The 13,860-nt window shown below is 39.6% G+C and overlaps 1 protein-coding gene across 4 annotated transcripts; it reads left to right on the top strand.

Moving 5' to 3' along the window:
• Nucleotides 1-1,031: 1,031 nt before the first annotated feature.
• Nucleotides 1,032-13,792, top strand: fubp1 (far upstream element (FUSE) binding protein 1). 4 transcript variants are annotated; one of them, XM_015005596.2, is made up of 20 exons: nucleotides 1,033-1,201; nucleotides 1,619-1,742; nucleotides 2,691-2,726; nucleotides 2,807-2,843; nucleotides 2,925-2,971; nucleotides 3,052-3,123; nucleotides 3,668-3,725; nucleotides 3,814-3,976; nucleotides 4,056-4,154; nucleotides 4,499-4,597; nucleotides 4,689-4,791; nucleotides 5,776-6,015; nucleotides 6,383-6,543; nucleotides 6,641-6,792; nucleotides 7,373-7,449; nucleotides 7,660-7,785; nucleotides 8,017-8,091; nucleotides 8,479-8,541; nucleotides 10,593-10,756; nucleotides 11,008-13,792. In XM_015005596.2, the coding sequence occupies exons 1-20, from the start codon at nucleotides 1,109-1,111 to the stop codon at nucleotides 11,014-11,016; spliced, it is 1,998 nt and encodes a 665-aa protein (XP_014861082.1). In that variant the 5' UTR covers nucleotides 1,033-1,108; the 3' UTR covers nucleotides 11,017-13,792. The 4 variants fall into 4 exon arrangements, with proteins under 4 accessions (XP_014861080.2, XP_014861082.1, XP_087871186.1 ...); XM_015005594.2 differs by lacking the exon at nucleotides 11,008-13,792 and having other exon boundaries at nucleotides 1,032-1,201; nucleotides 10,593-11,001; XM_088015060.1 differs by lacking the exon at nucleotides 8,017-8,091.
• Nucleotides 13,793-13,860: the final 68 nt, after the last annotated feature.

The following is a 13,860-nucleotide window of genomic DNA, read 5'->3' as shown; positions in this document are numbered from 1 at the left end:
GTTTGCATTCGCCTCCATGGTCGCTAGCCTCGGTGATGCTGGTATTTCTTCACTATGACACCTGCGTCATGTGATTGGCTGGGTGTTGAAATCTGACAACGATTGCTAATGTCTGTGACCTGAAGTAACCTTGCCATTTTTGTACAGCGAATTTTTAGACGCTGAATTTGAGACGGCGAATTTGAGCAAGTTGAATTTTTAGGACACTGAAAATATTGCATTTGAATTTTTAAAAGTTGAATTTTTTTATATGCTGAATTTTTTTTAACACTGAAAAAATATATATTGAAAATTTTATCTTTGAAATAGGAATGTGAATTTTTTTAACATATGAAAATTGCAAACATGTACAAATAATGACACTGAATTTTTTTAAAAATTGAATTCGGATGCATTTTTTATTCAAATTCTGATGGCACATATTTACTTCCATAAATTTTGTTCTTTAAAAGTATAAATTTATAACAATTGTTAGTGAGTAAAAATAAATCTGACTTCAATTTCAGAACTGAGATTAAACATGATTATTATATTACATTTTGTTGTAAAAACAATACACATGCGGTTTAAGTTGGAATTATTATTTTGACTATAATTTCAGAATTCTAAGACTAAACGTGTTTTCCAACTTACTTTGAAAACTAGAATCATGAGTTTACAGTCAAATTTCTGATTTTAATTCTAGAATTTTAACTTTAATCTAAGAATTGGTTACTAACAATATTCCACCTTATGAGATCATGTATATGAGATTAAAGCCAGAGTTCTGACTTTTCCAGTCTTTTATTGAGATGGGAACCTGGGAGAAATGAGAGCGATGAGTTGGGCTGGAGGAGAACTAAATTTCTGGAATATTTAAGAGATCTTTTAAGTGGGCGATTAAAGTTAGGTCTGAGATTAAAGTCAGATTTATTTCTAGTGCCCCAGATATTCTTTTAAATCTACTTTATCTGCAGACACTGTTTGAGGTTTTTCTTTTGCCCCTTTATTATCTCGCGTTTTATTTTTCTTATCGCGAGACCGAGCCAGTTACCGCGAGTGCAGACGTCTGTCGGCAGTGAATGAGGCCCTCCATCTTGTGGCGCGGCAAAGGAGAACAGCAGCAGAGATGGCAGACTATAGCAGCGTGGCTCCACCGTCCTCTAACGCTGGTGGGGGGATGAACGATGCTTTTAAAGACGCTTTACAGCGAGCGAGACAGGTAAGAAGTACGATTAGGGCAAGAAATGGTACAAATATTATGAACTTATTGGTGAAGTGACCGATTTTCGTTGAGTCCCTGCAGTTGGTAGCGCGACAGACTAAGCTAGGCTAGGCTAATTTAAGAGGATGACTAATGTTACGCCACTGCAAAAGTGAAAACAGCTATCTAAAACGATCACTGCTGCATAATTTGATAGAAAAAAAAAACAAAATTACAATCAGTCTAGTAAAATCAACCCCATTATATTGTATGATTTTATCAATAAAACATTTTAAGGCAAACTTAAAGCGGTCCTTTGTTGGTTCGACTTCCGGGCAGAAGTAGGCCGCAGGCCGCGTGCATCAGCCCCCACTTGATGTTCTGGAGATGAAAATACGCTAAAAGTCCCGCGTTTCTTATGTGTTTGTTTTTCAGATCGCAGCCAAGATCGGCGGAGATGGCGTTGCGGCTCCACCAACGAACGAGTTTGGCTACGGAGGCCAGAAAAGGCCCCTGGAGGACGCTGGTGGGTATTTTCCCATGCCTAACCTGAATATCGGTCAGTGGCTCAAATCGATCTTAATGCAACTCTTCATGATTAATGCTTCCCTCTCTTTCAGTAGCCTCTACAGTGCATTCACCTCTTTTCAACTGTCTATAACCCAGCATTAATACTAACACAACCTACTAACCACATTAGAGATTGATTTTTTTCATGTTTTCAAGTGAAGACCGTAACAGTTGCATGCTTCACCCCTTGCTTTTGTTGTGAATCTACAGAGCTGTTTTAGCAATGCCTAAATGTCATTTTTTTCAGTTGTTTAGTGAAAGAAATTGATAAAAGTGGTTTGTGTAAAGAATGTAAATCTTGACTTTTAAGACGGTTTGATTTGCAGTGTTACAATAACATCAAAAGTGAGTCCATGTATAAATGACTTGGTGCCAACTCCTCTAAATAAATATTATGTATGAAGCATTTGTTTATGTAAAAAAAGACATCTGTTACCCATTTAAGGCTTTGAATTAAAATTTTTAGACAGATTTTGAGGAGTAATTATCAAGAAGTTTATTAAATACACTGTACAAACATCATTTAAATGTAGAAGAGGCTTGATTTTAAAGTTTATGAATAAATTATATGCAGATTAACTTTTGATGTTTTTACAGTTAATCAAACTGAACCTTTTCTAAAAATGTAGTTGAAGAGTCTTTGTTTTCCATATTTTGACAACAAAACTTTAAGATGATCTAAAATGGCAGCTACAAACTGTGTGTTGTTAGATTGGCTTTAGGGATTTATTGTATTTAGCCAAGACTTGTTATACAAGTTTAGTCGTAGTCTGAATGTTCTGCAGAAAGCAAAAGCGGAAGTAAAATCTCATGTATCCTTAGCCTAGAAGTTTCTAACACATTTATGACATGTACAAGTTATTTCCAGGTTCAACGGCATCAATAAGTGTGTGTAAACAGATGTGATTATGCGGTTTATTTTGTGTTTTTATCACAGATCAACCAGAAACAAAAAAAGTAGCTACAAATGACGGTAAGTCTTTGTTGCTCTTTTCAAGTCTTTTAAAAACCAGTTTAACTTCCTGTCAAATGGACTGTAATGTTTCCCCACAGCCTTCTCAGCCATGGGAGGAATGGGCGGTCCTCCAAGGTAAACTCAGCTCAGATCTACCAACCAGCCTCAGGCAGATGTGTGTGTTCCACACCCTCATGGTTTTGTCTTCATTTCTAGATCAACATCAGAGGAATTCAAGGTCCCAGATGGAATGGTTGGATTTAGTAAGTCATTTTTTCTTGTGAGGTAAATTGCGATTTTTTGTTCTTATTATGTGAAACTGAAATATTTCACTCTTGTTTAGTTATTGGAAGAGGAGGTGAACAAATATCCCGCATCCAGCAGGAATCGGGGTGTAAAATACAGATTGCTCCTGGTAAGTCTGTAATAATAAAATATTTTTAAGAAACTACTATTGGATCTATACTTAGGTGTTGAAACTAGGGCTGAAATGATTATTCGTGATGAATCAATTATTGAAATAATCACCAGCTAATTTAGTAATCGATTAATCGCTAACTGGAGTACACCGACTCAACAAAGACTTTGCTGAAAAAAATCCCAAACATATTCACACCAGTAATTAAGCTGAAACTGTACAAAATATATATTTATTTTGAATTTAGAATTAAAAACACCCTTTGTCTGTAAATGTTTTACCCAAAATCCCTGAAGTGGCCCAGTTTTAGCTTCACTCGGTTTTAATTCACTGAGTTTGAACCAGTTTGAGTTTAACATTTGCATTTTAAGCAATAAAATGTTTTTCTTATTTAAATAAGAAATTGACTAGTTTATTATTTTAAATTATTGTATGAAAAAGGCTCAAGTAGTTAAATGATTTTTCTTTGATCTGATTAATTGTCAGAATAATTGATAAGTAAAAGATGCTGCCCCAGTTGAAACTTGTTTCTGTCTTGTAGACAGCGGAGGGATGCCCGACAGGTCGGTGACATTAACGGGGGCTCCAGAATCAATCCAGTAAGTATTCAAGAAAAACTTTTGTACATTTATAAAATGATACACTTGATTACATCGTGAACATGTCCAATTAAATCCTCCCCTTCAGGGCCGCAAAGAGACTTCTTACTGAGATAGTGGAGAAGGGGCGTCCAGCTCCAGCCTTCCACCACAACGATGGTCCGGGAATGACGGTCCAGGAAATTATGGTGCCTGCTTCCAAAGCTGGCCTCGTCATTGGGAAGGGAGGAGAGACCATCAAAAGCCTTCAGGTGTGTAATGGATGCTGGATCGGAAAGCAGAAAGGTGTTGCTTACTGGGTCGACCTGATTGTGTTGCTGCTACATGCAGGAACGAGCCGGCGTGAAGATGGTCATGATCCAAGACGGACCTCAGAACACGGGCGCAGACAAGCCACTCCGCATTTCCGGAGACCCATTTAAAGTCCAGGTGAGTTTAATCTTGGTCTTTAAACTTCAGGATAAAGTTTTCTTGACCTGAGTGAAGTTGGTCTCTTTACGTTTTTCGAATCAAACAAAACTGGTCAGTTAATTGACACCAAATTTGTTTGATTAAAAAAAAGTGGGAGTCTTATTGCCTTTCTATGATCTCTGAAAACTGAAAATGAGAGCAGCACAAACCAAAATCTTGCTGCACAACTATTTGATGCCATTTAGTTTGATTTGAAGAAGGTTTTGTTGAACATCTTCATTCAGGTGTCTTCCTGATATGATTTTAATCAATCTGCATGTTTTTTGTCCAGATGTAGTGACATCTTGTTCTCTGATTTTCAGCAAGCCAAAGAGATGGTGATGGAGCTGATCAGAGAGCAGGGCTTCAGGGAGCAGCGGGGCGAGTACGGGTCCAGGGTCGGAGGAGGAGACAGCTTAGATGTGAGTGTCTGTCGTTACACCGTTTGACTGTCTGCTAGCAACTTTTAATCCTGTGTTTAATTTTTTTTATTTATTTATTGCCACCACTTAGGTTCCAGTCCCGCGGTTTGCAGTTGGGATTGTCATTGGCAGGAATGGAGAGATGATAAAGAAAATACAGAACGACACAGGAGTCAGAATTCAGTTCAAACCAGGTGAGCTGGTTGAATCAAAAACAAGCTACCGTTTGGAGTTTGTTTGAAGTTGTTTTGGTCTGTGATGAAAACTCATGCACCACGCTGACAAGCTGATGTATAACCCTAACCCAAACCAATCTGAGACCTAAACACAGGTTAATGGTGAGTAGCTGCGTTTCCATTACAAATGTGCGCAAAACTTTGTCGATATTCCACTGTCAAAAAAAATTAAATTTTTTTGCAATTGTTAGGTTTCAGTCAAATTAGAAACTAAATTAAAAATCACACATAAGTTTGCTCACATAAGTCATTAAAAAAAAGAACATGCCACGCCATCATCCTGTAATTTTCTTCGTCTTTTCCACCAGTAATAACATCTGGTCATTTATCATAACTGATGGGAAAAGTGTTTCCATTCAGTTTTGTAAAATAAAGTGCAAAAAACAAAATTGACTAGTTTCCATTAGGGATGCAAAAAGTTAATCAACTTGCAATTAATCATCAATTAATAGTTTATCAGGTTAAAATTGGTTCCAATTGGTTAATAATGTTTTTCAACCTTTTGGTGTTGTAATTTGGCTGCCATCCAACAGGAGGTACCACTGGTCATCCTTAAGCCATCCAGTTGGTACATAAACAAAGATGGCGGGGCCATACCATACATAACAAGAAAGAGAAACAGTCGAACAGAGTCCGGTTTGGGATGCGAAATGGACTTTATGCAGTTCTGTATTCAGTATTTAATATAGCTGACACAAGATAGTGTTGAAATGTTTTTTTTTTAATTCAAACATTTAGCCCTTTGCTATATAAAGACCGTTGGCCCTCTTGATGCAAGAGAAAACTCATATTTTTAAGAAAATGGCCACTTATTCATTAGTCAGTCGATATAAGGTCAATGGAAACGCAGCTACTGATGATACGTTTAGTTGGTGTGTTTACACCATGTTGTTGACAGACTCAGAGTAGCCGCTGAAGCTATCGCCTGTACCTTTGTTCCAGATGACGGCACCACGCCTGACAGGATAGCACAGATCATGGGCCCTCCAGACCAGGCCCAGCATGCAGCAGAGATAATCTCAGACCTGCTGAGGAGCGTCCAGGCTGGAGGCCCTCCGGGACACGGAGGGGGCAGGGGACGTGGTCGTGGGCAGGGCAACTGGAACATGGGGCCCCCTGGTGGCCTGCAGGAGTTCTCCTTTACAGTCCCAACCATGAAGACCGGGCTGATCATTGGGAAAGGTCATTAGTTCATCTTGTTTATTTACTACATTTAGTTGAAATAAGGGTTTTTACAGGTGCTTGAAATCCTGAAATACTTGAATTTTGATAAGGTGTTTGGAAAGTGTATGATATTCTGTCTGCACTTCTATGTAATAAAAGTTGTAGGAGAAAAGACAGAAAGTCAAATGATTGTTCATATTGTACTTAATTTGAGTGGGAAGATTATTTACCTTAACTTACCTTGAAACTGTTTGGATTTTACTGTATAAAAAGTGAACAAACTCTGTGAAAACTCCTGCTTTAACTAAAGTAAAGTAAAACTTAAGTTCAAAATAGGTTGAAAACCAGAAAATTAAAATGTTGACTGTTTTTTGTCTTGGTTCAGGGGGCGAGACGATCAAAGGCATCAGCCAGCAGTCGGGAGCCAGGATTGAACTGCAGAGGAATCCTCCACCCAACGCCGACCCCAACATAAAGATGTTCACCGTCAGAGGAAACCCTCAGCAGATCGACTACGCCAGGCAGCTGGTGGAGGAGAAGATTGGGGTGAGATGTTTGGTTTGGGGTTCATATAAAATCCTCCCTCCAGACATAAAGTTGCGGCTCATGTCTGACTTTTTCCCCTCCTCCTGCCTTTAATCAGGGTCCAGTGACTCCGATGGGAGGCCCACATGGTCCCCCTGGTCCACATGGTGGGCCAGGTCCGCATGGTCCTCCGGGACCACCAGGACCTCCAGGCGCTCCAATGGGACCTTACAACCCTGGACCTTACAACCAAGGCCCTCCAGGACCACAGTGAGTTCATTTAAAGGGGACATATTATGCAAAATTGACTTTTTACACATTTTTATACTTCAGTTTGGGTCTCGACTGCTGCTAAAAGCAACCCAAGCGCTTAAAAAAAAAAGACACCCAGGCATTTTAGGTGTCTAGAAAAGGAGCCGTTTTAAAAACTTCCTGATAAAGTCACAATACATGGGCGTTGCACCGTTACCTAGCAACCAAAGCTAAACTCCAGGATGCTTTTTAAGCTGGTTGCTGTACAATGGCTGCTGAAAAAGACAAGTGTTGTTATTGACTTACCACCCAGAAACTACTTGTGGCATTCTTTTTGGTTGTGCAGGAGGCTCCACTTATGCTTTTCAAAGGTGTATGGTTGTATAATTGCACATCTGTTTGCAGCCATTTTCACGTGAGAGTGTAAATGTTGAGTTAGCAGACCTGACCAGAATGAAATCTTATTATCCAAGAATGATTTTGTGCGGGGAAAATGTGCTAAACCAAATCCTAACATGTTCAAGGAAGCGTAGTAGATCACATTCAAGTTCCTGGTTTAGTGTGTTTTATTAATCCATGTATGATTTCTTTTCATCAGTGGCCCTCCTGCTCCTTATCAGCCTCAAGGATGGGGGAACGGTTATCCTCACTGGCAGCAGGGCCAGCCGGATCCAAGTGAGTCACAGAAACTTTTACAAAGCAAAATTAAACAGTTACAGCTAGCATTATGTTTTTGTGTTGTAATATAAAAATATCAGTTTGTTATATTTGGAAGGTGTTCAATTAATTTGGGATCAAATTATCCTTGAATTTATATGGAGAAGATAATTATCTTTTTGCCTGTCTAAATTCACCTAAATGTGACCAAACCCAATTTGTGCTCAGATAAAGCAGCAGCGGATGCCAACGCGGCAGCGTGGGCGGCGTACTACGCTCAGTACGGCCAGCAGCCTCAGGCCTCCATGACTCCGACCAGCGGCGCTCCAGGCACGGCTCAACCCAACGGTCAAGGTGAGCCCAGTGTCCGTCCGCCTCTACAGCAACATGCTTAGGCTCAGCTTAGTCGGATAGTTTTACTGGCGTATCTAGCAGAACGCAGGCCGGATTGGCTTCATTTCGAAATAACCTCTTTCCCAGAGAGCGACAGAGTAGTTTTTCCTCCACCATCTCTAGGCTGACAGCGGGTGGAGGAGAGGCCGCTGAGAAAGATTCACTAATTACAAGTACGGTTCTTTTTAACAGGTGACCCACAGGCTGCAGGTCAGAGTGGACAGACAGATTACACCAAGGCCTGGGAGGAATATTACAAGAAAATGGGTATATGATTGTAGTTTCAGTGTACACCTATTAACACCAGCCAGTCTAAACAGCCACTGGGGTTTGAATCCGCTTCTTTTTCAGGTCTGGGTTATTTTGTCGGGTTTGCTGTTTTTCAGTAAGCCTCCACCGCCTGTGCTGTTTAGACTGCAAGACTTTGAATTATCTGCAGGACTGAGCTGTTGACACAGAGACGTTATTTTAGGGCTTTATCAGAGCTGATGCCAGAGATTTCCAACGGGTCATTATTTTCCCCCCCCACCCCTGTTACTGAATTAAGTAATGAATGTTTGAATTGTGGCTAGAAATGTAGGATGTTTGTTTGTTCCCCTTTGATGTTTTGTGCTTGTGTGTATTAACGCACTTTGTTTTGTTTGGTTGTTGCAGGTCAACAGAATCAGCCGCCTCAGGACTACACGAAAGCCTGGGAGGAGTATTACAAGAAACAAGGTTGGTACTGAAGGCATTACTGTGATTTAGGGGGTTTTCACCGCAGATAGTAGTTATTTATTTTGTGTTAAATCAGAAAAGCTTGAAACTGCAGAATTGCCGTTAATTCAGACAGTGACCCCAACATTCAGCCAGCGCTACAGTAAACTGATTTAGTTTCCCCACCTGATAGTCCGTTAGATTCGGTTCGATTCGGGACCAAAGTTGTAACATTTGTTTCAGTTAGTGCGGTTCGCTTTTACGCCAAACTAATTACAAAAGCTGTTCCCCTCCTCGCCTGTGGTGGCGCTGCAGCAAGAATCACTGAAGGACATGACATGAAAATCTCAGAAGACTTCCTTCTTCATAAAATGTTGATATTGTCAGATTGTAGCAGTTGTAGGATTTCTCTGTTAAACTATTTTACACATGTATGTTTGTTTTGGTTGTATTCACCCAGAATTCCCTGCGCTGTAGTCCATTTCCTGCTTTTGTAGCGATTTCTGGTCCGCTTGGCATTCACATATGAATTCGAACAACGCCAAAGTTCATTTCAGACATTTTTTGGTCCACATCAGTTTGGTTGTGCATTCATACTTCCCCAAACAAACCAGACTTTCTAGTTAAACGAACCAGAGTTTGATTGAAGCAGACTAAACGGCACTAATATGAACGCAGCCTTAACTTGTAGGGTTTATTTCCATATTGTCCAGATTATTTAAATCAAACTCCTCCTGCTGGTAAAAGGTGATTGTTTTAGGGTGGTTGGCTCTTCTAGCAGCTCTCTATCATAGAGATGCTGTAAAAACAACCACCCAATAGAAAAGCAGAAGGTTTCTGACCCGCAACCCAGAGATGTTGGTGGCGGGTTCGTTCCCCTTCTTACAGGCTTTTCAACAGTCTCACTCTCTATAAACGTATTTTCTCTCTTATTTTCCAAAAATTCTGACATTACAACCACAAACCTCTATATTTCATCAAGATTTTATGTAATCGACACAAATAAAGTTAAAATGGAAGGAAAGTTTGGCCCCCTTTACTCTGATACCTCTACACGAAATGTAGAGCAAACAATTGCCATTAGAAGTAAGGAGGATGGTTGAAATCAGGGTGACGCGCCTTCATACTGGAGGATTTACTTTTCTTCGGCAGGGCAAGGAGAGGTGTTGGAGCTAAAAACAGGGCAAAGTGAACATCTTAAAGGGGCAGTATTACACATATTCCAGACATATGATGCCTTTTTATAGCACAGCCAAGTAATTGTTACTTTCAGTTGTTGTCAAAATGCTTCATATGTCAAAAAAGACTAACGTCTTGAAATTGGGTCTCTGTCTCTTTAAAAACTCATGCTCTTTCTGAAACTCGTGACATGTTTCCTCTATCAACCCTTCAACGTTTTCACCAGCGTTTCGCTGAGGAGTTGTTCGTATACTGAGCTCAACAGATGAGCAGTTTCACCAGGAGTTTGCTAATTGCTGCTGGCTAGTCTGAAGGAACTCAGTGGGGAAACACGGTGGAAAGGCTGCTCTGTAATGTGGAAGTTTGGAAACTTTCATATTAATCAATATCAATTATTAGTTGTTTTTTTTTCCAATAAAATATCTGAAAAACTGCCTACCTGTGGTGTAACTTCCTATTTTATTCAGTTTTCACTCCACGCCATTATTTTTTTTTTTAAGCTGTTATGAGGCAAAGTGGCGAAACCTTAATAAACTGCTGCTGTCAGTTACTTAACAGGTTGTTGCTAGGTAACCAAAGAATGAGTGAGTTGCTAGGTAACCAGTGAGTGAGTCAGTTGCTTCCACTATGAGAAGGGGAGTGAAAATCCTTAAAACTCCCAGAATGCTGTGGATCTGATAGAATATTCTATCTATTGATTGATTGGTGTATATATTGATGTCCTACCCAGGCGTTTTGCACAGCTGAATGGCTGAACTGATCACATTAAAAATCTTAATGATGTTTTTGGGTGGGGGGGATGTAAATGACATGTTTTGTATTGCCTATAGACACCCAGATATTTATTTCCATCACTGGCTTTACTGATGGAGCGTTTGTTTGTGCTCCATCAGGTCAAGCCGCGCCACAGGCCGCTCCGGCGGCAGCGCCGGCGGCCGCTCAGCCCGGCGGCCAGCCGGACTACAGCGCCGCCTGGGCCGAGTACTACCGCCAGCAGGCCGCCTACTACGGCACCGGAAACCCTCAGGCAATGGGTGCAGCGCCACAAGCCCCTCAGGTACGCCGCGAATAAGAATCTGCCCGCTACATTGACTGCAGCACTTGTCATTTGTACCTTAACTCCCCCCAGATTCCTTCCTCAGGTTTTTACAGGGCTCCAGTGAACGCAGCAGCAGCAAAAAACAACCTAACCTCACTTTTTCTTTTTCCTCCCTCAGCAGGTTTTGAAATCTTTTTATTTTGGGAAGCTGAGTCCACTGTTTCTGCTGTTAACATGCAATGTATCTTCTATGTATTTCTTCTGCACAGGGCCAGTAATGTGAAGTGGACATAAAGTAAATGCTACATTGTCGAAACAAAATCCTTTGTTAAATGTTTGGATGCAGACGCCTTGATGAAGATCTTAAATTTCCTTGGTTTGAAAGTGTTTCACATAGATGGCAGATTACCCGGCGAACACGTCCTCTTGGTTATTTTGTTTTTTGTTTTCTTCTGTTTTTTTTTTCTTTCTGTTTTTCTTGTAAATGCTATGTTTTTAGTAAAGGTAATTATACATATGGTCATTCCAGCCCTGTATCTACATTAAATGTGGTTAGAACTCATGTTTATTAAACTGTAGACATTACCATGTAAATCATCTCAGTTTTAAAAAAAAAAAGAAAAAGAAAAAAAATGCTATTGCCTGTTGTGTTTTTGCAATAAAACAAACTGAAACCTCCTGTGTTGGTAAGTTTGGGTGGTTCAAAACAAACATGCATTAAAAAAAGGGTTTAAATGAAAGTTTTTGTTTTGTATTACCTGTTTGAAACGTAGCCAATGTGTGGGTTTGTCCTATAAAAATCGACTTTGAAGTTGTGCTGTCCTGTCTCTCTCCAACTTGTCTATATAAGGCTGAGAAACGTGATCCTGAATGATTAATTTGCTGATTAGAAATTGTTTCTCTTTTATTTTTAAACATTGAAATTGCTGACTGTAGCTGTAGATGCTCTTGAATTGACAGGTATGTGTGGCGTCGCTGTTGAGCTAGTTGTTGTTATGCACTGCTGTTTTGCCCCTGATAGCCACTTCCTCTTCCACAGGAAAGTTTAGAAAAAAACAAAATAATGCGGTAAGCAGGTAATCTGAACACGTCCCTCAGAAAATGTGGTCTCAAGAAATGTTATATATTTTTAGTGTCATTTTTATATTTCCTTTTTCCAGGACAGTCAGGTAAATTTGCCACTGTATGAAACAAAAATGTGTTGAAGCTTTATTTTTATTTTTTTTGTCTTGCCCAATCCCGTATTTTTAACTTTCAATGAAGTTTACATATTACATAAAAACATTGCAAAGTGTTTATCCAATATAAAAGCATAGATGTTGTAGGGTCGGGGGTGGCTAAGCAGCAGCTCCATCCATCAGTTGAGCCCTCCGCTAATGTAAGTACAAAACTAAGAAATTCACTTTTTTATGCTTTCTAAACTGCTAAAAATGTAGATTTTGTGAGAAATTACCCCACTTTCCCTCTTTTTTTATCTGGGTAAGTATGAAATGTTCTGAAAAGAGGCAAAAAGTTAAGTTTGATTCTTGTACCACATGTTTCTGAGACTTGTGACTTGCATAATTTAGATTTGTTGCATTGAAAGTATGACTTATTTAGAATGTGTAGTGATGGATTTTCTGATACGAGGGTAGAAATCTGGGTTTTGCGTTCTTTACATCTGACCTGTTGAGTGCTTTTGTTAGCTCATGTTTATTATTTAACCAAAACAGAAATGCTGTCCAATGCCAGTACTTGTGTAGAACGTTCATAGCATGTCCCATTTAAGCATGTGGATGCTAGTGGACGGATCAGTCCTGCCAGGCTGTTGAACTAAAGTCGGAACAATATTTGACTGCATTGTTCACTGATGGCAAACAGTGCAATATACATATATATATCTGATCTTTGCAGTGTCATTCCAGACCTTGCACCTTAGGTTCTGCCGCATTAACACAGGTAAGCGAAACCTAAGGGAACAAGTGTATTTTTGTCCTCTGAAAATGACGTGTACTCATGCAAAGAAATGCTTACCTGTGGTGTTAATATGCCTCAATGCGTTGATGCTTAGTTGTAAAGAAATGTGCCTAATATTTACACCTGAGCAGTCCATTTTTAATTTCATTCTTTAGCCTTTTTGACTCATGAACTGCATGACGGGTTATCACTTGTTTTGATGGTTGCCTTCCCAAAAAATAAGAAATGTTTGTCAATATGTGCTCCATATTTTCCTTCTGGTAAGTCTGTTTCTCACGGATACCTTTAGGTTGACGCTGGGTTTTAATGAAATGCATGCTACGCTGTTGCCAGAAGTTAGCAATGTGCTCAAATGTCAGGTGGAATAATCGGTGAAATGCATTTTTATCATTATTTATTTGTTCTCTGAATAATTTTGTCGTGGTGTAAATCTGCCCTAAAGTGCAGTGCAAACCATCTATTGAAACGTTGCTGCCTTCACTTCTTGCTCACAGTGTTGGAGGATGCTGCAGGCTTTAGGTCGTAAAATCAGGCCGTGTCGTAGTTTGTCTTCCCCCCCTACCCCAAAAGGAGGAATCCTTTGAGTCAGTCCAGCTGCTGAACGTAGACCGTTCAAGAGCTCCAGTGATAAGGTAAAGCAGCAAACGCAATGAAATTTAAATTCTGTGATTGCAAATTGTTGCTCAGATTGATTTGTTTCTGCCAGCCTGCGTTGACTTTAACTCTTTCATGATGCTACAGTGTGTTTAGAGGTTGTTTCTGAATGCCTTTATTTACAAATGTACCCCTTTTTTAAGCTTTAGAAAGTTGGATGAGAGCAGGAACTGAAACTTTAAATGACCCATACAGTGTTTTAGGCAGAAAAGTTGGAGGTTATCAGTTTTTATTTGTAGTAAATAAAAAATTTTAAAAAAGGTTTTTGTTTTAGACTGAGATGCGCTAAAGTGTTTGAACACAGGGGTTGTAGAGGACAAAACGAGAAGCATGCCTTAGAGGTAAAACAGGTTTCATGTGCTGTGTATATTACATTACTGGGTTGTCTTTTCAATTACCTTTAATATGTTGCCATGTTCACCAATAAAGTTGTTACAAACGGGATTTATCCGCTTGAGTTTCATTTTTAAAATTTGTTTGAATAAAGGAAAATTAGTTTTTTTTTTTAAGTC

The sequence above is a fragment of the Poecilia mexicana genome, unplaced genomic scaffold (genome assembly GCF_051168715.1).
Source record: "Poecilia mexicana isolate PSO_F unplaced genomic scaffold, ASM5116871v1 scaffold_17, whole genome shotgun sequence".
Taxonomy (NCBI): domain Eukaryota; kingdom Metazoa; phylum Chordata; class Actinopteri; order Cyprinodontiformes; family Poeciliidae; genus Poecilia; species Poecilia mexicana.
Note: the sequence above shows the minus strand (reverse complement) of the source record. Positions and strands in the feature narration are given on the sequence as shown.

What these genes read in the sequence shown, in the direction of transcription:
- fubp1 (XM_015005594.2), top strand. Translation starts at nt 1,109, where the DNA reads ATGGCAGACTATAGCAGCGTGGCTCCACCGTCCTCTAACGCTGGTGGG. An exon ending in GGGGCTCCAGAATCAATCCA is followed by an intron (nt 3,726 to 3,813) that starts GTAAGTATTCAA and finishes CCTCCCCTTCAG; the next exon opens with GGCCGCAAAGAGACTTCTTA. An exon ending in CGGGCTGATCATTGGGAAAG is followed by an intron (nt 6,016 to 6,382) that starts GTCATTAGTTCA and finishes GTCTTGGTTCAG; the next exon opens with GGGGCGAGACGATCAAAGGC.